A 22,979-nucleotide genomic window follows, 5' to 3' on the forward strand; every position below is an offset into this window, starting at 1 on the left:
GTTTCGAATAATAAATTGCAGTGGCCACAACATCGTAAAATACCGTTATATATGTATGTATCTTTGTACGAATGTACGACAATACGTGTAACATAATGAATGCCGCGATGTGTAGTCGGTAATCCAAGTAAATGGCCGCTGGGCGCAATTAAAACCACTACGACAGGTTTCCCGCGGTGTTTAGCGGCTTACCAGCGATGGCCGATAGTGTCAGACGATCGGCGTCGATAGAATCAAAGGTATCGCAAGCTATACGCGTCTGTGTGAAGCGAGTGGTGGTATGAATTAGTAATAAAATTCCCGGCAGTTGTGCTGCGTTCAACACGCGCGCCGCGGTTTCCAATCCGTACCGCTCGCGCCCGCGCTACTATACTAGTAGTAGTTTCCCGCGGTGCGGGCCAGCCACGTCGCAGTAGCGAGAGTCTGTTATCGGTCATCCGGCGGCGGCAGTAATAGACCGTCCTCGCCTTGACAGAAAGAGCTTCGGCATATCCGATTATTCGCTACGATTGGGATATAAATGGAGGCGCGATTACGCCGGGATCACAAATCCGCTCGCGTAATCTAGGCCCTGCAACATTTTCGCGCATTATTCCGCTCAAACTTGATTCGTATCACTTAATCAGCAGACTATTCGCGAATTATGTAGATGTTTCGCGCGGATATATTTTCTCTCGTGCATTTATACAGAATACCGCCGTCCAGATAATTTCGATCATCAAATTTCAAACAAATAAAATAAAAAGCGGTTTATTTTTAGAAAAAGATCTAAAGAAAGCATTTCGCATTTCGCATATTTTTTCATTTGTGGATTAATTCGTTCGTAATATACATTGTATAGATTCTTGTAACGGCTGATGCCGCACGGCCCGATCACGTGTAAGTAGCGTGTGCGTATTGTCGAACAGGTGGGAATAAATCGTCGAACCGCGGTATCCAAGACCGCGGCGAATGTTCAATGTCGCTCTAACAACCGCCGAATAAATATATTGATCGCTCTGAGTCGCCCGGTTATTAACGGTTTTATTTATCGTATCTCTTATTGCATTATATATTATAAAATTGAACGTGGAGTGTATTCTAGAATGTTCGTAATACGAAGCACATAAACAATATGAACGATTATTTATAAATTAACAAGTGCCCGACGTCTGAGGTACGCGCGACCGGTGTGCGCATCGCGCTCTCAACGCTGTATTCCTATCTAGAATAAATTATTGTTACCATCAGCATTTTTGCATTTGTACATTTAATGGTACAACATATATGGTCATATAACTGCATCGTTATCGAATTACATTAAAACGATTTTAATTAATTCTGCCACAACTTTATCTCTCATTTGTATTTATTTTGGTGCACGAAATTTTATATCCACGCTCGCCAGATGCGATTTTATACAACTGTATTACAGAGGTAAACCGTTTCAATAACATATTTACTTCGTGATAAATGCTTCAATTGCTCCCGATTCGGCGAGAGACCTGTTCTTTTTAAAGAAGTACTTGCAAACTCTTGTGTGTTGCGCGACGAATTTTTCATGCTCCCGACCGCGACGCGAAACGGCTTAATAAGCTTGTCTTGAACTCTTGAATGAATCTTTAGTAGCGAGTAAAGAGTTTTGCCAAAGGTCTTGCCTTTCGCATCACGGGAAGTGCACGTAAATTATGAATTTCTTTGAGGACAGGAATTTCCTCTGTCGAGCAAAGTATCAAAGCCCCGAGGCATAATGGACACTTTAGTCCAGATATGCAGAGTATCTAAACTCCATCAAACGAAGGATATATCTGCACTCAGGATATAGGTAATGCACGTACATAATATATACGCGATATATTAATCGTGCTCCATGCTCCTTCTTGTACAAAACTAAAGTTACTTAAACCGATTTTAATAACAAACTAACGCTGTAACTAAAAAAGAAAAAATTATGTTTATAAAGTAATAACAATAACCTCGTCATAAAAATTGAAATACTCCGCCAAAGATTATACCACAGCTTTTGTATATAAAAATGGGTACACGCAGTGAAGAAATGAAACGGGATTCTCTGGGAATAACAATTTTTGTCTTAATTAGTCCTAGTGAGATTAAAACAAATCTAGGAAGAAATTAAGGAACACAATCGAGGAGAATACTGAGGTTGGGACGCCAATGGACGTCGCAAGAATGCGACAACGCGTTCGATTGGACGCACCGGAATTACAGCACGCTAACGTCGTCGGTAACTATGTCTAAGTATCGTCGGCATAAATTCTGAATTAGCCGAAGAGCGCGGTATAAATCCCGGATTAGAGCCGGAGCAAGTAGTCGAGGAACTTCGGAGAAGACTTCGTCGAGGCGAACAAGAGTTGGCGGAAGAAAAATTCGATCGCGGAAAGAGAGAGAGAGAGAGAGAGAGAGAGAGAGAGAGAGAGAGAGAGAGAGAGAGACTAGGCGTCAGCCAAGAGCGTCGCGACGTTGAAATTTGAGTAATTCATAATTCTAAATCGTTCGACGTAGTAGACGGGATATTTTCCTTAATGTTGAATCGAGAAAAATTCAACGTTGTTAAACGTTGTCGTTTAGGAAAATATATATGAGGGAGCGCACACACACACACACACACACACACATATTCTGAGGGCATATTAAATTATATTAAATTAAAGTAAATTATTGAGAGCATATTAAATTTTATTATATTAAATTATCTATCCTTTTTCAATTCGTAATTCTTTCACTGGTTAAAGCAAAATTCTATTTTAAAAGTACCCAAGCAGCATTTTTCGGTTAACTTTCCGACTAAGGACTACTTTTCTACTAATCACAACGTTGTAAGCGGTTCAAGAAAGTTATAAAATGTAACTTATAATTACTGACGTTTTTTGGACGTTGTCTAAACGTTAAAATTACGACGTGCTTTTTTTATCACTTTCCCAACGTCAAATTCGAAACAGTTTAAGTCCTATTACCCGACGTTAAGATATTTAACGTTCGCCTGACGTTATACTCTGCACTACACTTTTCGAGCGACTTCAATACGTAATTCCCAACGTAAACCAACGTTTTGTTATCAAACGTTGTAAAACGCTAACGTTGTAAAACGTCGCCTGTGGTCATTTCTGACTGACGTTAAGAAATCGCGAGAAATGGTAACAAATTCTGCCTAAATGAATGTACAGCAGATTACTGCTGCGTCAAGCGGACATCGTCGACGGCAATTCGCGGCGTCGTGCGTGAGCTACGAGGACTATGCGATGAATGTTGACGATCCACGGCCGAACCGGTCTATCTCATCTCACGCGGTTATCGTCGCGTCGTCGGGAAACAACGCGCGCGCGCCGCGCGATTCACAGCTCGAGAGCGCGTTCGCTCGGCTGCACGGCTTTGGTTAAGATATACGACTCATTCGCAAATCTAGTATAGAATTTTTAACTAATTGATACTTTATCGACATGTTAAGTCAGTTTGGCGACCTTGTTAAGACTTTTAGTCAATATAGGTACAATTTTGCCTACAGTGGTATACTACTTAGTTTGGAGAAGTCTGAAAAAGTTAATTATTTTATACGAGAAGACAAATTTTAGTAGAATTTATCGCACCTTTTACTACGTAAAGTTTGATATAGTGTGGAACGCTGACTTCGCCATTTTCATTCCTCAAAGAGGAAGGCAAATAATCCGCCATTTTCCAGTATATTTAGATTTATTTTTTAACGCACTTTATTAACAATTTAAAGCATTTATATAATATCTGTTGTTAAGGTTTTGACAACATATTTATCTTAAAAGTAATTTTGATGAAAAAAAATTAAAATCTACACTTTGGAAAATTTTAGTTATTTATTAGAATATTTAGTAAATTGGAATATTTTAGAAAGGATTCGTCTAATTTCGACTTATCATTTCCACATTTATCAATAAAGTGAGTTTTGTTACACAATTTCAGTGCTGGGTTCGTGTATTTATGGCAAAATTACAATAGTATCAAAGACTGCGCAAACTATATTTTTCCTATAAAGCCATTTTATTTGTGCCAAATTGATAAGTACGTATTATGATACATTTATTACACCAATGCCGTCATATGGTTTGAATGGAAGCACGAAAACTACACCTAAAATGTACGTTGTGAAAAAATAACCTCAGGTCTAGCAGAGTGTACAAAATCAAAGTTTACATACCAACGTTAAAACTGGTGGAAAAAATTTAACCTTAATTTAACTTATATAAGTCGGATTCCAACGTTGGTACAACCTAAATTTGATTCCCCAAATTAGTGCAAAAGAGGGTTGAAACGACGTAGCGAAAACGTTGGATACCAACGTTAAGTGTGTTTATCTTAACGTCGGGCGGACGTCAAAATGCTGCTTGGGTAGGTATCTGGCAAATGTTAATGCTTTGTGATATAGATTTACAAATATATGGTACCTATTTTAATCACTCGCGACATATAAAACGTTCAACATATTCATTTTTTATTTTGGTAAATGTACCGTCAAAAATAACAAACAGATCGCGATTGGAGCAGTCTCACGATCGCGAGGATAAATTAATATCTATCTGGAAATGTATTTGTCTCTCTGGAAATGAAACACTATGCAGCTCCTATTCCCGTTAATGTTATGTTTGATGTTATCGACTGACTTATCCGCTATGAAAGAAATCTCAAGCACGCTGGAAAACGCGCTGCAGAAAATAAAAAAGAATGTCCGTCTCTTAGTTGTTGATTTGTTGGTACTTTTCCATCTATTTTTCAGGGGTACATATACAGGAGTACGAAAGAGTTGCACAACGGAAAACAAAAAAAAATGGATGATAAAAAGAGAATTCTCGGGGCTCTCATCGAGCTTACTCTTCTCGGAAATGCAGGCGGAGGAAAGTATATTATTCCGCGTTTTGTGTTACATGACAACCATATTATTATGCTTTAAAAACTTGTATTAATTAAACAAAAAAAATTATAAAATAGTCATAAAAATGTAATTTTATATAATAATTATATATACGAATATAATAACAATACAAAGATTAAATCAAGAAATCATCAAATAAGTTTATGACAAATACGTAAAATACTAAAAGTCTGCTTTAAAAATATAGAATCAGTCTAACATGATGCTATCAGATGTTATCCCTATTGTATTAATTTAATTTTAATATTGCAAAAAAAATTATATCTATATATAGATATATACATATATATATGTATATATAGGTATATATATACATATATATAAGTATGTGAAAAATTATATAATCCTTATTCTCTGCTCTTCAATAAATTTAGGGTAACTCGGGGGAATATGCCACATATACAAACGTGTATAGTAATTTAACTTTAGAAGGGCATTTTTGTCTAAAAACTTTGTGTAAAAGAATATTTTTATTACTTTCTTTGCATTTCAATAATACTCATCTGTGTGCTACAAGTAGTTCTAAATTATTCGGAATGCAATTTTGCAAAATATTAAGTACGTAGCCTATAATATTCTTAGCGCATGAAATAAACGTATTTATTCAACATTTTTCAATATTTTTTTTTTTTTCATCATTTTTTCACCATTTTTTCAATATTTATACGGCAAAATATTTATTTATATTGTTTACAGCTTTTCTCCTAACCTACTAGCTGATCCTGATGTAATTGTGCATAGCTTCATCAGAAATATGTAGATAGACTTTAAAGGCCGGTTTTCACACGCAATGATTGGTGGCGCCAGGCCGCGCCAGTCGACTAATGCCAGTAAAAATGCAAGTGTAAACACTTGATGCAAACTGGCGCTAGTAATGTGGCGTTTACTGGCGGTTATTGGCCAAAGCATATAACCTCAAAATTTGAGGTTATATGGTTGTTGTCATTTACTGTGTGTTTAATAAATGTTAAATATTTTCTATATTATACGCCAATCACTGTGTAAACACTTGTGAGTTTGCCAGTTGGTTCTGGCGTCAATGAATGCCAGTCAGTTGGCGCCACTAATCATTGCGTGTGAAAACCGGCCTTTAGCCCAATCTCGCCTCATATGGTACCGCACGCGTCGCACGTCGCAGTCGTCGCACACACACCACACACGCGTGACGTTATTGTTAGATCATCGTCCGGCGGCCGCGAGCCGCCGTTCCCGTTCTCGCGTTTGCTGTATCAAAACCCGTATCTGAGAATGCCCGCGTCGACGACGACGTCCGGGCGTCGCACAGCCTCTCCGGCGACTCTCCGGCCTCATCGGGCTGAGGCTCCGCGATCCCCGAACTCCCGCAGGACGCGCCTCAGATCGACGCGACAGTATCCTGCTAGTAGGTTATAGGAAGCTGTATAAACAGTACTGGTATTTTATCCCTGTCTAAGTAGTGGCATATATTCCCCCAAGATGCAGTTTTATATTAAAATGAGCCTGTATTATACGATTGCCAGTAAAACGAATCGGCGACGTACTGAATATTTTCATCCTAACCAATATTAATAGAACGACAAGCTGATCGAGTTAAAAATAGTGTAATATTTGAAGAATCTATATATATAAAATAGAATGTCTGTATGTATATATGTATGTATGTATGTTCTATACACTCTTAAACTATTCGACCGAATTTTTACTAAAAGTACATAAAATAGGGGTAGAATTTTCCGGGGAGTGTTATAGAGATGAGTGTATAGTTTTTCGTTACCGATCTTTTTGGGAACCGGTATCCGAAATTTCTCCAATTTTTCGGAAAATAATTGACCGAATTTTAAAGAATTGTATATGAATCAGGGGTAGAATTTCTCGGGGAGTGCTATGAACTGTATAGTTTTTCGTTACCAATCTTTTTTGGAACTGGTATCCAAAATTTTTCTAATTTTTCGGAAAATAATTGACCGAGTAGAAAAAGATTGGTTACGACATGTTTAATCCATAAACACTCCTTATGTTTGTTCACAATAAGGATATTGAAACATAAATGAAGTTGTTTTAAGAAAAACGACTCCCGGGCGAAGCCCGGGTAACCAGCTAGTATCTTATATAAAACTCTAAGAAAATCCTAAAAAGCATGTTGTCATACTTGTCATACGGCAATACTGACAGGAAGCAAGTAAAACTTGGGCAAAACGTCAGATATAATATTTTTAACAATTTCACAGTATTTACAACAACGCTCCTAGCCGTAGCTTTGTTAAACATAACGAGTGGCATATTCCCCCCAGTTACCCTATACTCTTTCTTCATATTATCATCGTTTGTATAAAAATATCAAAGAAAATAGCACGTATAATTAACGGTGTTAAATGCAATCATTATTCTTATTGCAAATAATTTCACACTTTCAAAAAAAATTCCTACTAATATCTCTTATGTTTTGTCAGAAAGGACAAAACAGAAAAAATGTTTTTCGTACTAACGATTATAATTATCCTGTTGAAACACTGATGATGCAAAAAGCGTGCACGCAACATATATACAAGCTATAATATATGTTCTCTGGTACTCAACTAAGGGTTGCCCTATAATGGTACAAGAAACATCAAGCTGTTTTCGAAATATTCCTTTTGCGTCATCGACGGTCGAGGGGCTATGTAAGGTTCTTTATGCGGTCGTATATGAAGTTCGCAGATGCACCTGGTATCGTTATCTTAAAGATAAAGTGTCATAACATATTCTTTCACGTCGCAAACATCTCTTTCAGAATATATTCCGCGCGATAAAGGAAATAATAAGAAGAAATGTCGCAATCCTTGTACGAGCTTTTCATTAAAAAATACTTATCTTTTAACGAAAGAAATACATTATTTCTGCATTTACAGAGTGCGTTTTATGTAAAAAAAAAAAAATATAAAACTGCTGTAGCTTTTTCCCTTTATATAGTTTTAAAATAATAAAGCTCATTTTGTAATTTTTGCCGAAATTAAAGTTAGAAAAAATTAATTTTGACTAATTATGCTGAACTTGTAAATTAACATTTCACTTAACCCTCAATTAGCATACCTTGATTGGGCCACCTCAGATGCCACACTAGTGCGATTTGAGATTTTGACAACTTTTAACTGTCGTATCTCAGTCATTTTTAATAAAAATTTATGTAAAATTTCCCTGGCAATCTCGAGTAGTGCACTTTATTTTAGGAAAAAGAAATGATTTTTATATGAAAAATTGAAATATATAAAGTGCTGAACGAAAGAAAAGTGGTGCGAATTAGCACATGTGTGCTAATTGAGGGTTAATTAAGTATTATTAATAAATGAAACTTACAATTTATGCGATACAACATGCGTCGCAGGAGTTCCTTTCGCCAGCGTGATATAAGATAATCCCACCGTATCCCTCTATTTTGCGTGCGGATCGAATATTGAACAATCGAAACAGCATATTACGCGCACATGGGACGCGCGATCGAGGAGAATCATCCGAGGCTATCGCTGATAATCCCCTCTCGATCATGGACGGTATAAATCCGGCAGATTCGGCAGAAACGTCGTTTAATTAATGGTCAATACACCGTGTACCGCGTGGTGGGATTATGGCCGCTGGCGTTTGACGTTATGAAGTTGACGCAAGAGACGTAGAGACATGCGGGATCGGCCTGGATGTCGGCAGTGGTATATCGGTGGTATCGGCGTACGATAATGGTGCGTGCGCGCGGTTTTAAAAATATTAATTGGATACGTTGGCGGAGCATGAAATGTGGAGTGGCACGGTCGACGGCGGATATAATTTTTTCCCTCTAATTTAAAAGGATCCACATTTAATTTCGCACAGACAGTAACCAATTGCGATACTTTTAACTAGTGATGGCCGAGCCAAAGAGGGATAGTGGTAAAAGGGACCGTGGCGCCAATCAACGTCAAAAATAAATGGTTCCTAATATATCATCGGCACGTACGGCCGCTACGGTAAAACCAACTAATTTATTTATTTGAATGCTCTTCTTTTTTTTTTTTTGACAATTATTTTAAATAAAAAAAATATCTTTAAAAACGTATCAAGAGCAATTATATTCTGAAACTTGTACCTTAGAATTCCTGCTCTATTAACCATAAAATTTTATAAGAATTGTTTTAAGTAGATAAAGAGTTAAATTGTTTTATTGTACACTAATCTTACGATTACAAAATGTTATATTTTAAGGAAAAAAATTAGTAATATATGCTTTAATTTCAATTAATAAAAATTATACAGTGCATTTTGTATAAAAGTCCATCCAAGTTATTCGAGTTTGCGAATTTTAAGGATAAAAGAAAGTTTGTAAACGTTAATACGGTTGCATTCTTTTATTTTAACAAAGAGACGAAAAAGAGCGAACCAGGGTAACCTTATATCAGCGTTACTTGAGACTACGTGCCGTGGTTTCCCTAAAATAATACGCTACATCCGCCTGCATGTAAGGTGTAATGCGTCTAATTTATAAAAATAGAGTCGACAGAAGATCGCGGGGGAAACTCTGCGACATTAATAGTGCATAATTTCACGAGTTATTAGAGATATAGCCTGTGCGCCAGATGCCGCTCTCCTAATATCCGGAATGGCGGCGCTGCACCGGAGAAAAATTCATAAAATGAAAATTTTTAACGAAGAAAGATATCGGTAGACGAAAAACTTTTAATTACTTCAAATGAGAAAAATCGCAATTGTGCCCGCTTTTCGTCCTCTATTTAGATACCGCGGCAAGTTTAATTTTAATCGATATATGCTCCGCGACGGCTATATATATTTCCATCAAGTATATTTCCTATTTCGAATTTCATTGAGAATTTTGTATGAGAGACAGTTTACATAATTACGCGAAGAATATCCAATTTAATTAGTTCACGCGTATCAATCATCGTAATATCGCTAAATTCAATAAATTTCAATAAACCAAAATTGCTCAATTATTATAAATTTATTACTTAGTTGTCATAAATTATTATGGAATTATCGTCCGTTAAAACGCAATAAACAATTATGTATTTTGTTTTTTAAATTCGCTTCGGTGATAAAATACGTACCGTGCGCCGAGAGAGAAAGATCGTGTGATTAACAGTGGATGGATGCGTTAATTTCTGACCTAAATTTTCCTTCAATATTTCTTATCTTCAAAATATAGAACACATAATGTCCATTTCTACCAATGCAGATTAATTTTAATATCAGTTTACTTACTTTTCATATCTTTCTAAGAATTAGAAAAAGAAAGTTAAAAAGAGTAAGTTAAACCGCGAGATTAAAATAAATCTCCATTGGTAGAAATGGACATAACTTGTATTTCACGTAATTATATAGATTCACTCTGCGAAAATAATTAGGTACCAGTGATTTGCGACATTTTCTTCTCCATTGTCTCTTATCTCTCTATCAAGTTAATAGCCATGAAAGGTCTCATCCTAATTCACCGTACACGTATACGTGTCTAATCCGCCAGGCTCCGGCAACGCCGAGAAATGGATTGGTAACAGGGTAAACCGGGCGATTTCTCGGGGGGCGATTACCGCCAACTCGCGCTCGCACTAGCGAATAGGCGCGTAGCAGTCCCTCTTCGGAGATCCAGATGGTCCGTCCGGGACATAATTCAGGATTTCGCGTGCGCCGGTAACAGCGGCTGCCGTGAACCGTTGGCGTAGGATGCACGGAGATCTGAGCGAGGCTACGTACACGCATACGCGTGCACGTCGGCGCATACAAAGGAGCAAATGAAAGGACCGGCGCGGCACGGCGAGGGCGAAAGGGAGATATGGTAGCTAGGTAATGTATGCAATTGGACCGGCGTGGATGGCAGACGGTTGTTGGCCGGTTATGGGCGGTGGTGTTCAGGGTGCAGCGGTGGTTCCTGTGGTCCGAGCGGAGAAACGACGGGAGGGCAAGGAATAGAGAAACATGGATCATTGCGTACAATCGTAGAATCCCGCGTGACTCGGCCGCGTCGGATACTATACGGTGTTTAGTTTACGATAATACTTGCGCCGCGGTTTAAACGTTCGTCTCTATTTCTCTTTCTTGGTGCGTCGAATTAACTTGGCCGCGCTGTGTTGAACGCGCGGTCGAGACAACGCTAATCCAACGTGCGGTGGAGTTAGCCGGGCGAATGGACAAAAATTAAAATGTGCACATTTCGCCCGCGGATAACGTTGCTTACGCGTGAATTTCAGTTTGTATTTCAGTGCTCTCTCCCCATTTTTTATATACGTTGATTGCGACGTTATTGCAGCAGCCGAGAGACGTACACGGCTAATATAACGTTTAAAGCAACGTTTTAAAAAGAGGCTCGAAAGTAAAAGATTTCGAGCTATTTTACGTAACGAAGAAGAAGAACGAGTAGAGATTAACGTTATTTGTCATATAAAAGCAAGATTGTGTTCTCTATAAAATAAATTTCCTGGCGCATTTAAATAACATAACCGCGATTCTCGCGCGAAACGCGCAGATTTTAAACATGCGACCTGAATACTAAAGTAAATTGCTAGGTCACTGTGGGACGCGTAGATTTTAAGGCAAATCCCTGAAAAACGGATAATAAATTCTACGCAACCGTCGGTGACAACAAATTGGCAGCTTAGTCTCCGGGAAAGCAACGCAGACACGCGATGCAGACCGTTTTAATGTCATAGAATTAACATAACGTATATTATAAACTTTATCAGAGAGGTATTTGGCAGAGTTTTTAAATCTACTGCGACGAGAATACTGATCGTAAGTTTGCTGATATTCTGTAATAAAGATATAAATTCTCCATTTTCTTTTTTTTTTAATAATTATTACGTATTCAAATGTGTATACGCAACATTGAAAGATAAGAAAGATTTTACTTAAGCGTTGCAAGTGGAATATATGTTTGTATGTTTGTTCCTTTAATGCTCGAAACAAATTTTGCGTACCGTCGGATTAAACAAATTTCGCACTACTTTGACATACCGCGCGGTAGTCTGACCTTAATTCATTCGAAATTCAGCTTATCCGAATGCATTCGCTCGGAATGTGGACGCACGGTTTCCAGGGATCTCGGCTCCAGGTCCTTATAATTACTAGTCTTTGGAAGGTTAAGCGGTAGTTTCCTACCGACGTACCAGTCAGACCACCTGACGAACGCGCGCGGTTCGCCGAGTGACGAAGAACGGAAGAGGGGGAGAAACGAGGGAGAGAGAACGAAATATTTATCGCAGTCATTCCGTTCGGCAATACGATTAACTTTCCGGATAGTCTACCTTGCTCCCGTGATTGTCTCACTATGTGGTTATATATTCGCGCTCTTGAAAACTCTATTCGCGTTTATAACATAAAAAAGAGGTTGGATATATTATTCTTGCACAGCATAAATCAACTCATATTTTTAAATTTTATATTTTACAGAATACACTGTTAAATTTGCAGTGTCAAATTATACTCAATTTGAGTCATTGTTGATCGTTCCTATAAGTTGCCACTGCTCCTACTGCTCCTACTCAATATGTTGTTAATTTAACAAAATGCTGTTTTGTGTTGAAATAATAATTTTGACACATATGATATAGTTACAAATAACAAAAAATTATTTAACTCAATTAAGGTATTGGTTTAAATTTTATCTTTTAATATTTAACAGTGTATACGCTTTAAATTTGGATCATTATAAAATTAGCATTGATATTCGAGTTCTTAATTATAATGCAATAACAATAATAGATATATATTATTTTTAATCAGAATATTATAGGCCATTATTATCAGAGTATCTACTCTTTAATATTTCTCATTAAATGCGTAAAACTGGTCAACTTTAAGTGGCTTATTTCTTAACAGTAAGTTAAGTGGCGCGTAAGAAATTTTCGGAATACGGTTTCGAAATGTCGAAAAAAAGGAAGTAGTCGCGGACAATGTGAATTGCAGGCACTTGTTGAACCGAGACATCAATTAACTTGCAATTTACTTGCAAAAGGAGAATCGTTATTATACTACGAAAAAGCGCTCCTTCGTTAACGTTAATATTAAAGTTTACAGTCTATCGTTGAGAGTTTATTACCCTGGGCATCAGACATGCAAAGTCAGAAATTGCCTATTCGTAAGATTGAGTTGGGGACAATTACATTGCGCTGTTGTAATCCTCATTTGCATGCACATATGTTTTCGAGGAAAACCGCGTCGTCAGAGCATAGTAATTATCACGTCATTAAAGATTTGCAGTAATTTTAATTAAGTAATATTTCATGATTAATTAACGTCCGTTTTTATCGCGCAACATTTCTTTTCACGTTGGCATTTAACGTAACGATAATGAACGCGCGCGCTTTCCATTATTTTACTTTATCAACTATTTTTAAAGCAATATACTTACCTTCTGGTAATTGAGAGCGAGCAACAAATACTTCCTGTCGGCGGATAAATGGTGGTCGAAGCTCGACAGTAAATCCTGAAAGCGCAAAATATTTTAAATTGTTTATAAACAAATGTCAGATTGCAATATAATTACATAGTTTTATGTTAAAGTGCAACAACGTGCATTTTTTATGCAAAACGTGCAACAAACAAAAATATAGTAAGAGCACAGTGGACATAGGAATAAGTATAATGTTATCAGATGATTAAACAGGAAAATTTAAAAAAATATAAATATTGTTATAAACTAAGCTATAATTAGATTCAAAGGCTAAGGATAAGCATGTATATTTGGGTGTTAAGCATTAACTTATTCAATACCTAGACTAATTAAACATATCTAAACGTTTAAATTAAAAAGAGTTAATTAGATACATTTACTAGTATCCTGCAAATTACGCGATCTGTGTTTAATGTTAAATTCAGACCGTGCAAACAGATGCACGATGCAGATAATTTAAGCAGCCTCGCCTGCCTCGCCGATGTAGTTAAGTATTATAAAGTGAACGCGATCGTCGCTTGTTAAAAGTACAATACAGGAGTTTAGTCGCTATCTTTACAGGCCAACGTCGCGCGATAAAAAGAGAGAAAGACGGCGCATTAACTAGTTCCAGTAATAAGGAGTATAACGAAACCACGCAGGAGTACAAAAGTCTCGCGCGCTCGCGTGTCAGGCCGCGCCGGTAATCGGCGTCGGCGAACGCGAGGTCGCGCTCGCTGCCCGACGCGGACGGCAAATCGCAGACCGAGCTTATCGCTTTATTATGCTTATAAAACGAGTCGTTAGTCGGAATGAAGCCGGAATGGACTGCAAATGCGAGACGACGCGACGCGACGGCCGCGCCGCGTCGAAAGTGCATGGCTTTGTGCTGCCGCGACGACCCGGAACGGTTTGTCGAAATCGCGACGAGTAAATTACGATCACATGCGCGACACGGATCGTCGGGGTTGTTGAATGAGCTACGATGGCCTCTCGACTGATGGGATGACCGTCGTTAAGCGAAGTCGCGCGTTCGAACGAGAGACAATCGTTTCGCGAGTTGGTCCGGTGGACGATCGGACTGGCGATCGTTCCACTTATTGTCAGCGATAGTCTGTCGCAATCATAATACGGTAACTGGCGGCCGACAACTGCAATTATTACTTTAATACGACAAATTTATTCGTATGATATATGGGTCATGTTTTTATGCGTTTCGGCCCTGCTGTTACTCGAAGATTAATTTGCATGTATTGTATTGAAATTCGAGCTTTAAGTCTCTAGAATTATTGTATATTCATAAAATAAGTTGACTGCTCGTGTTCACGTTATGTATAAACAGTAAGAAACTTTTTTTTTATTCAACTTCTTTTTAATTAATTAAAATTCTGTAATAATTGTTAATATTAAATAATAATATATGCTTCCCAAAACATTAAATAAAAGAATGAACACGCTAGAACTGTTGCCCGGTCATTTCATGCTCTTTTCATTTCAATTTAGAACATTATTAATTTAATTTAGAAAAAAATAACAGCATATATCTATACAATTAAAAGAATTTATTTAATAAATTGTTTTAGTTAAACTTTCATTAAAACCTTTTCAATAAAATATTTTATGTAATAAACATGTTATAATAAACCACTAAAATAAATTCGGTTATTTTGACTGTTGTAACTAGTACCTTTATTGATTTTTATGTACAGACGGCGTCATTAATGCCTTCCACCTGAAGGCATAGAACACAGCTATTGGGAAAGCATTAATGACGCCGTCTGTACAACGTGTTTTTCAATAAATTTTTGAAAATAAAAAAAAGAAAATCGGATATAATATTGACACAGAGACAAAGTGACGCTGACAGTTTTATCATATGTTACGTGGTAAAAGTTATGATTCTATTAGCAACTTTCCGAACTAATATTGAAGTATTCTGCTGGGTATGCTTGACGCATACCTAATAAACTTGTTACTCTTAAACATGTAAAGTTTTTATACGGGGCGTGAAATAAAATGCAACTTTACACTACTACCTAATATTCAGAGAATTCGTATTTTCTCACTGGAAAAAAAGGTCTTTAATGTATATGCAGGTAAAATCGTTTTTTCGTTGTTATTTGTTGAACATTGATATCGAAAATATATATTGAAGAGACAATACAGGAAATAAACGTACGTCAATATAATTTTTTTTACTTTGATATAAAAAGGTAATTTCTGTAGTTTGCCTGAGTATTTTTAATATTCTAATTATTATTAGTAAGATAAAATTTCTAGATTCTCAAAGGCGGTCTTTGAGCGAGTGCATTGGATAATTGCATCGGTAAACCTCCTATATATAATTCACTTGGAATGCATTCGCATCGAAGCAGTGAGTAGGCCGAATGCAATTGTCCAAATGTACTCACTCAAAGACTCAATATATGTATATATATATATATATATATATATACACACACACACGCGAGTGAAGGTACACGGGTCATAAACTCCCTAATAGCTTTCAGACTAACAAGGAGAACGCCTCGATAAGACTGTTCTCCGTCGACACTGCACGGACTCGGACTGCGTTCGAAACACTCCCGTATACATATAAGATTTCGAGCAATGCAGCAAATGCGGAAGACTTCATTTAACTCAAGAAAGGTAAGAATAAAGGGCGCAAGTTGAACGGTAAAAATAAAGTTTCGGAGCGTCGCACCGGTTAGCCGTTGCAATTTCTCTTTAGCGCTTCCCCCCTCCCCCTTCCTCGACTTGCTTAATTAAAAGAATCAGCTTACCTCTCCGCGCTTGCTGATTGCAACATCCCCAACGAGAGGGATGAGATTTTATTTTAAGAAATAGGGACCACGCTATTTGTAAAAGTAGAGAAGAACGTATGAAATCAAACAGGTACTCTTTTTGTCAGAAAAAGAAGTATTAAATATAATCGCTACACTTTTGACAACGTTTTTATTAAGAGCACTGTTATAATCGTAGTGTTAAATTATACTCAATTTGAGTCATTTTTAACCATTTCTAAATCACCACTGCTCCTACTCAATATATGTTGTTAATTTAACTAAACCAATGACGTTAAAATAATACTGTTTTGTGTTAAAGTAATATAAATTTTGACACATATGATAGTTTAATGAATAAGTATTCGACGATTTCTTCGATCTGCCGATATGTCCTTTAATTTTCAAATCGTTAAAAAAATATTTAATAACATTGCCAAAAATTTTCAGTAACAAACATTTCTGGTAAATTGAAGTAATAATATATCAAGAGTGTATGACAAATAGTTTTGCGTAACAATACATTCCGTAAATACGGACTTGGACTTTCCTCCGACGGAGACATCTCGCAATGTTAAATTTCGCGAAGATAGGCATCGCATTACAGATGTCGTAATGAATCATTTTCCAACGGTTAGCCGGCTATGGATATCTACCGCGCGTATATACGAATGAGAATCGTTGACGATAGATTGCACGCGTCAGAACGTGAAAGATAACAAGCAATTACCGTTCCAGGGATCTCTTCGACGGCGCGGTGTGTCGTGGGGGAGTATAACGAGTGGGCGCGATGCAATGCTCGGCGTGTGCGTTACATATTACGCCTGATTATACGCCTCTCGTTCCCCTGCACCGCGTCGTGAAATAATATTTCGACCCCCTCTTTCCGATTACGGCCGTTTCGCTGCTTTCGCATTCGATCCGCACGCGCGGCTTCCGCTTTTATGTATGTCCGTATATACACGCTCGCTCGCGGCCAGCCCGGCGGACGATTTAATTGATCACGCACGAATATGAATTAGAGGCGGGAAAGAAAACCGGGGGGAGGGAGTTTGAGAGAGGGAGGCGGGAAATAAGGGACACGTATATATGTGAGATATGGTGCTTTTGCTTTCGTTGCGCACGGGGTATTTCGGTCGTTATCCGCGATTTCGGAAGTGAAGCGCGCACCGGGGCACGCGCGATGGCGAGTCCCCCCGACAATTAATTCGTACCGACTAGCGACTATTCATACCGTGATTTCTATTTAATCGCGCGCACGACTATTTAATGCGACAATAATCGCGCATACGTTAACGCGCGCGTATTCGCGAAAATATATATACGCACACTTTCCATGGACATCGGCTCGTACCCCAGAGTACACATTTTACAATAATTGATTATCACCGATAACACAGTGACACATTTCACATTTTACGTTATTAATGCTAATGGTATATTGATACGCGTATAATTAACATTGTATAATATTGTTTTCTTCGTTTAATTAATGCCGAATTGATATCTGCAGTCTTGTTTACTGTTTACGCTTCAACATTAATTTAATATAAATCTTAATTTAATGCTCTGTACCGTCATTGCGTTTTACTTGTAACTTATATTAATATTAATATTATTCGTAGAGAAGGAGAGGAGGAGGAGGGGAAGGGGGCTGTGATAACCCCTGAGTAAAATAACTGATAATTCTGGGATTCTCATTACGGGGTGGAACGAGCGCTTCTGGATTTCATGCAAACTTCCTCGGAGTCCCCCGTGAGAGCTTTTCATACAACGTGCAGAAGTTTAACAAAACTTACGGGATTGCTGGAGTCCAACAGGATCTTGGATGCGGCAGAGCTGACATTGTAGATCAACAAATTGCCTATCTCGTCACGGTAGAGGATCTCGTCTCCTGCAACAAAAAAGGACACACGTTAGCGGAAATTGAATTTTAAATTAATATGTCCGCGCGCGCAACGTAGGTATAATATCTCCTTATCGTATATGTTTCGTTATTTCGCAAGCCGCGCTACATTGCACATCAGCCGCCGCGATTAAATCCATTCACGTATTTAAGCGTCTTTCTTCGCGCGGAATCTCATTTTGTCGTGAATTATAACGAAGTTTTCCCCCGTGCTTTTACGTCTGTTCCAAAGCATCAAAAAATGAACAATTATATTTTCCTAAAGTGCGTTACAAGATTCATCTATTTAAAAACAGTTAAACTGAATAAAATTATCGCGATTGCAAAACAAGTGTTTGTCAATCTGGTAAAAAAATCTAAAGTAAGCGTGTATCGCAATTGCGATAGATTAATAATAATTTTATTAATTAAAAAAATGCAAATAATTTTTGTAGTCACTTCACTGCAAATTCAAGTGTGTTATTTTAACTGAAACTTTTCTTACACATTTTTTTGCCGTTTTAAATGACGTCATTTAACACGACTGAACGTATTAATACGATTAAACGTGTTAATTTAATACGCAACATGTTAATGTAAATACAAGATTCAGTCAAATGTATATCATTTTAAACGTGTAGAAATAACACACTTGTATTTACAGTGTTCTCTCACATTTTTCTCTTCTTTCATACAAAAAAAATACTTACTGCTTATTCAAAAACTTTTAAAAAATTTTCGTTTTTTGTTAATTGAGATTTCTCAAACAGTCGTAGCACTATTCTCCGTTAGATCGTGCAGAGATGGAACTTGTCCGGGAATAATGATTGATTAATTGCTTCCATATCGCTCGCCTTTGTTCGTCTTTCGTGTGAGGAAAAATAGGCGTGCAGTTTTCTTCAAAAACGATAGAAGATGCAAAAAAAGAAATTTAGGAAAAAAAAGAGAAAAAAGGTAGGATGTGAGGGTGAGACGGACGAGTCAATTTTGGAGACGAGAGCTTGTCCTTCTCGAAAATCGATTTTCCCGAACCGACGGTACGCCGTTTCATGAATCTTAGCAGAACTGGCATCGTAAAAATCCTCGGAATAAGAAGCGTTGAGTTAGGTCGCGATAGGCCATGAGTATAAGAAATATTGTTATCGTTATTGGAGAGGCAGAAAGGCAGCGAAAGAAACAAAGAAAGTAGTGGTAAAAAAAGAAATAGAAAAAAGAGCGATAAAGAGAAGGAAAAACTTGGAAATATTTTCCTTCAATTGTCCAGCGATTAATAATACAGCGACTTATATAAGATTAACAATGATTAATTTCCGGCGGTATTACTGGTTCTAAGGGATAGCTCTGTTTCAATTTAACAAGCTATATGCTCTTTCCGCGAAAATTGTGAAGAAATGGAAGAAGGTGACAAGGTGCATAAAACTGAAAAAATGCGGTATATATGATGGATTGTCTCGTTGAGAATGAGTTCAAATATAATAAATAATAGATGACCGTTTATAACGTTTACTCCCTCAGCACTATTTTCTCTGACAGAAAATATTTCATTATTTTATTCGCACACAGAAAATTATTTTACCGGTGTAAACCTGGCACCAGACTTTAACAAAAAAAATGTTTCAACAGTAAGTTTGTATTTCATTTGTACCGGTTTGTATTACCCTTTGTTTCGTTTATATACCTCAATAGTTTATAAAATATAAAATATAAATTAAAAAATAGCCAACACTAAAAGATATTTTAATTTGATTAAGACCATTCAAAAGAGCATCGTTTTTACCTATTTAATTGTATCGCCTTTAGTCGTTCGCATCTTAAAAGTTCCGGAAGTACAACATTTTCAAAATATCTCCAAGAAGCAATCTTGCCATTTCTTGAGATACTCTCTGAAAACGACCAACGCCATTCGAAAGAGCTCCGTTAGTACCCGTTTGTATCTCTTTTTAAATCGTTTGTGCCTCAAAAGGACCGGGGGTTTTCAGGCTCTTTGAAATACGTTCAAGAGGTAAGTTTCGCCAATTTTTGAGATATGTTAACATGGTGAATGGTATTCGATAGAGCATTGGTTGTACTCATTTGTACCTCTTCCAAAATGGTTTGTACTTTAAAGGGGCCGGAAGTACAGGCTTTTCAAACTCAAACAATGGCAAAATTACCTTTGGACGTACTTTGAAATGTATGTACTTCTGGCCCCTTTGAGATGCAAACAATTTGAAAGGAGGTACGAATGGGTACAAACGCTCTTTCGAGTGCCGTTGGCCGTCTTGAGATATCTCAAAAAAATGGCGGAATTGTCTCTTATAATTAGACATATTTCGAAAATGCTATACTTCCAAAACCCTTGAAGTACAAATTAGAATATTTTTTAGTCGGAGCAGATGCTGTCTATTTTTTAACCCTCTTACATTTTATAAACTATTAAGGTATAAACAAAAGTATAAATAAAGAGTGATACATACAAGTACAAACGAAATACAAACTTACTGTTATCGAGATTTATTTTTGTTAAAGTCAGGTGCCAGGTTCACAGCGGCAATTATGCGTACGCTTCATCTCGCAATTTTCACAATTATTCCGTTTGCCTAAAAATATGTGCAATAAAAAATGTAATTGCGCTGATAATTTAAAAAAGTGGAAACAAATGCTGTTTCATATAATATCGAACAGACGCGCTTTTTTTAATGCGATGGGTCTGCAGTGTCTGCACGTTACAGTATAAACTTCGTTCCACTTAACGCTGGTTGTTCGCTCGACTGATAAACAAGAAGTGGCATGCATCGCAGAACGAATATACAGCTTCGACAGACTCAACACAGGGAGCTACATCAACGTATGGTTCGGTAGCAGAACCGGCTTTTCGACGACAGAAATTTTCCGACAGCAAAATTCGATTTTTCAACAAGGTTCACGCATTAAAACCAATTATACCTTAAAGTAATTTGATCTCCTGTATAACAAGCAAGTGAAACGAACAAGAAGATTGTTATTCCGGCTTTACGGGGCGATTCGCAGCAAGCTATTGAATTTTTGGATTTATAAGATATATATATATCTTTTTGGATACATATATTTTCAAAGATACCTTTATCAGCTGCATCTGTTTAAGCTCAATTTCTGCGAATTTCCTAAGCAAAGAAAGATGAAACGTGTTATAAACAATAAAGGGATTATCAAAAAATTCGGATTTATTAGATGTAATGTTTTGAAAAGATGCAAAAAAATGGATTTAACTGACAATAATAATAAAAGAATAGCTATAAAATTTTAAATCTAAAATAGGTTTGCTCACGTATGTACATATATCAAATCATTTAATTTACGAGTAGTACCTCGAACAAATAACTTTCATTAATAAATGAAATGAATTAATACTCGAAAAACAATTAATACCTAATGGATTTTTTGAAAGACTATTATAAATTATGAAAGAGTGATGAAAATTTGAAGTCGTCAATATGTGATATAGACGAATATAGGTACAACCGCGTTTAGGAAACTTTAAATAAAATTTTCAATTTTTATAGAATTTATTCATTTTAACATCTCATCTAAACTAGTTTCATGAAACAGCAAAAGGTTGACTTAAAATGTCAAAGAGAGCACATGTTTGGCAATATGGTGCCATGAGCATTAAAACACGACATTATGTATCAGAGGCAGATTAATTAACAAAGTTTTTCAACTATGTGAATCGGTTGAAACTCGTTGTTTCTTTCACGTTAGGACAGCGCGATGTTCCATTACTTTTATAATTATCCGATATTGATGTACGTACATACATACGTCTCCATACTTTGTACCTACGTTCGTTGTACAGCAATAGTATTTATTTTTCAAAATCGACGAAACTTTTGAGAATACTTGTATATAAAGATAACTAAATTTCTTCTCGAAAAGCTTCAGACAATTGCAAGATATTTCGCGGAGATATTTTAATACGACGCCGCTGCCATTTACTTGCTTTTATGTTGCTCATGAAGATGCAAGAATAAACATTTATAAAAACAAGGTTATCAACTACAAGAAGCTAAAGGTACAGTAGATATGATAGAGAAAACAATGTGTTTATGGCCTTGTGACCTAACTATCACAATGGCAAAAATGGTAAAGTTACGATACAAAAATTTCAAATTTTACAACACAAATAATCGATTATTATTTTTAAGTCAAAGGCTAAAAATGTTTCTGTATCTTTTTTTCTCTCTCGCACAATAACCTGTTTCAAAAATTGCTATTCTAATTTGTTTGTTTAATTATTTTAAATTAAATAATGACACAAGTAAAATGAATAAAAAGGAGTTTCATTTTATTGCGCTGTCTCTTTTAATTATAATTTTAATAAATTAAAAACTAATATGTATCTTTATAAACAACACTGCCGAATTTGTTTGAAATATCAAGAATATGATAATTTCATTTCATATTTTAAAAAATAATAAATATAATATATATTTACATGCCTAATATTATATGAATAATATATTCCGAATGATTTTGATTGGAAAAAAATGCCTGATAAAAATCTCCGACAATTATATACATATAGGTATATATATATGTGTGTGTGTATAAAATTTGCACATAATTTTCATTTATAACATTTACTGGCTTTATCTCTTTCATTAATTTTAAACGTGCGTAAAACGTTGATTTTGGCTTTTACGCGCAATTAAATTCAGCTCTGTTTCAGGTAATTACACATCAGCTAAATATTCTATTACTGCGCAGCTATTTTCAATTTCTTGTGTAAGGCACTATATGTAGAATAAAATAGCTTTGTTGCTCAATTGAATTCATAATGACGGATTAACAAACGTTGAACGTGTAACTCTATTGATCGTTGTGTTATAAAGCTATATTAAAATTATAAACAAATTCTGCTTTGTCGCACGAATAGCTCACGGATTTTCATAAATGATGTTAAGCGAATAAAAATTAGAAACATTGGAAATTTTCACGATAATTCCAGCGCATCGTTGTTTTCCGATTCAAAAGAAAAATAGTAATATTTCTATGTTTTCTACCGTACGTATTTACTAACAAAAAATTTTT

The 22,979-nt window shown here is 36.4% G+C and overlaps 1 protein-coding gene across 4 annotated transcripts in view; it reads right to left on the bottom strand.

The window, feature by feature from the left end:
* LOC143907445 (venom dipeptidyl peptidase 4) overlaps positions 1-22,979 on the bottom strand; it is a 432,526-nt gene that overhangs the window by 110,574 nt on the left and 298,973 nt on the right. For all 4 annotated transcript variants that reach the window (XM_077424253.1, XM_077424255.1, XM_077424254.1 and 1 more), the window contains exons 3-4: positions 17,845-17,939; positions 13,242-13,316 (exon numbers count right to left, since the gene is read on the bottom strand). In XM_077424253.1, coding sequence (XP_077280379.1) covers positions 13,242-13,316; positions 17,845-17,939 — 170 coding nt within the window. The remainder of the gene's footprint in view (positions 1-13,241; positions 13,317-17,844; positions 17,940-22,979) is intronic.

The sequence above is a fragment of the Temnothorax americanus genome, unplaced genomic scaffold (assembly GCF_048541705.1).
Source record: "Temnothorax americanus isolate GAGA-0224 unplaced genomic scaffold, ASM4854170v1 Scaffold80, whole genome shotgun sequence".
Lineage (NCBI taxonomy): Eukaryota > Metazoa > Arthropoda > Insecta > Hymenoptera > Formicidae > Temnothorax > Temnothorax americanus.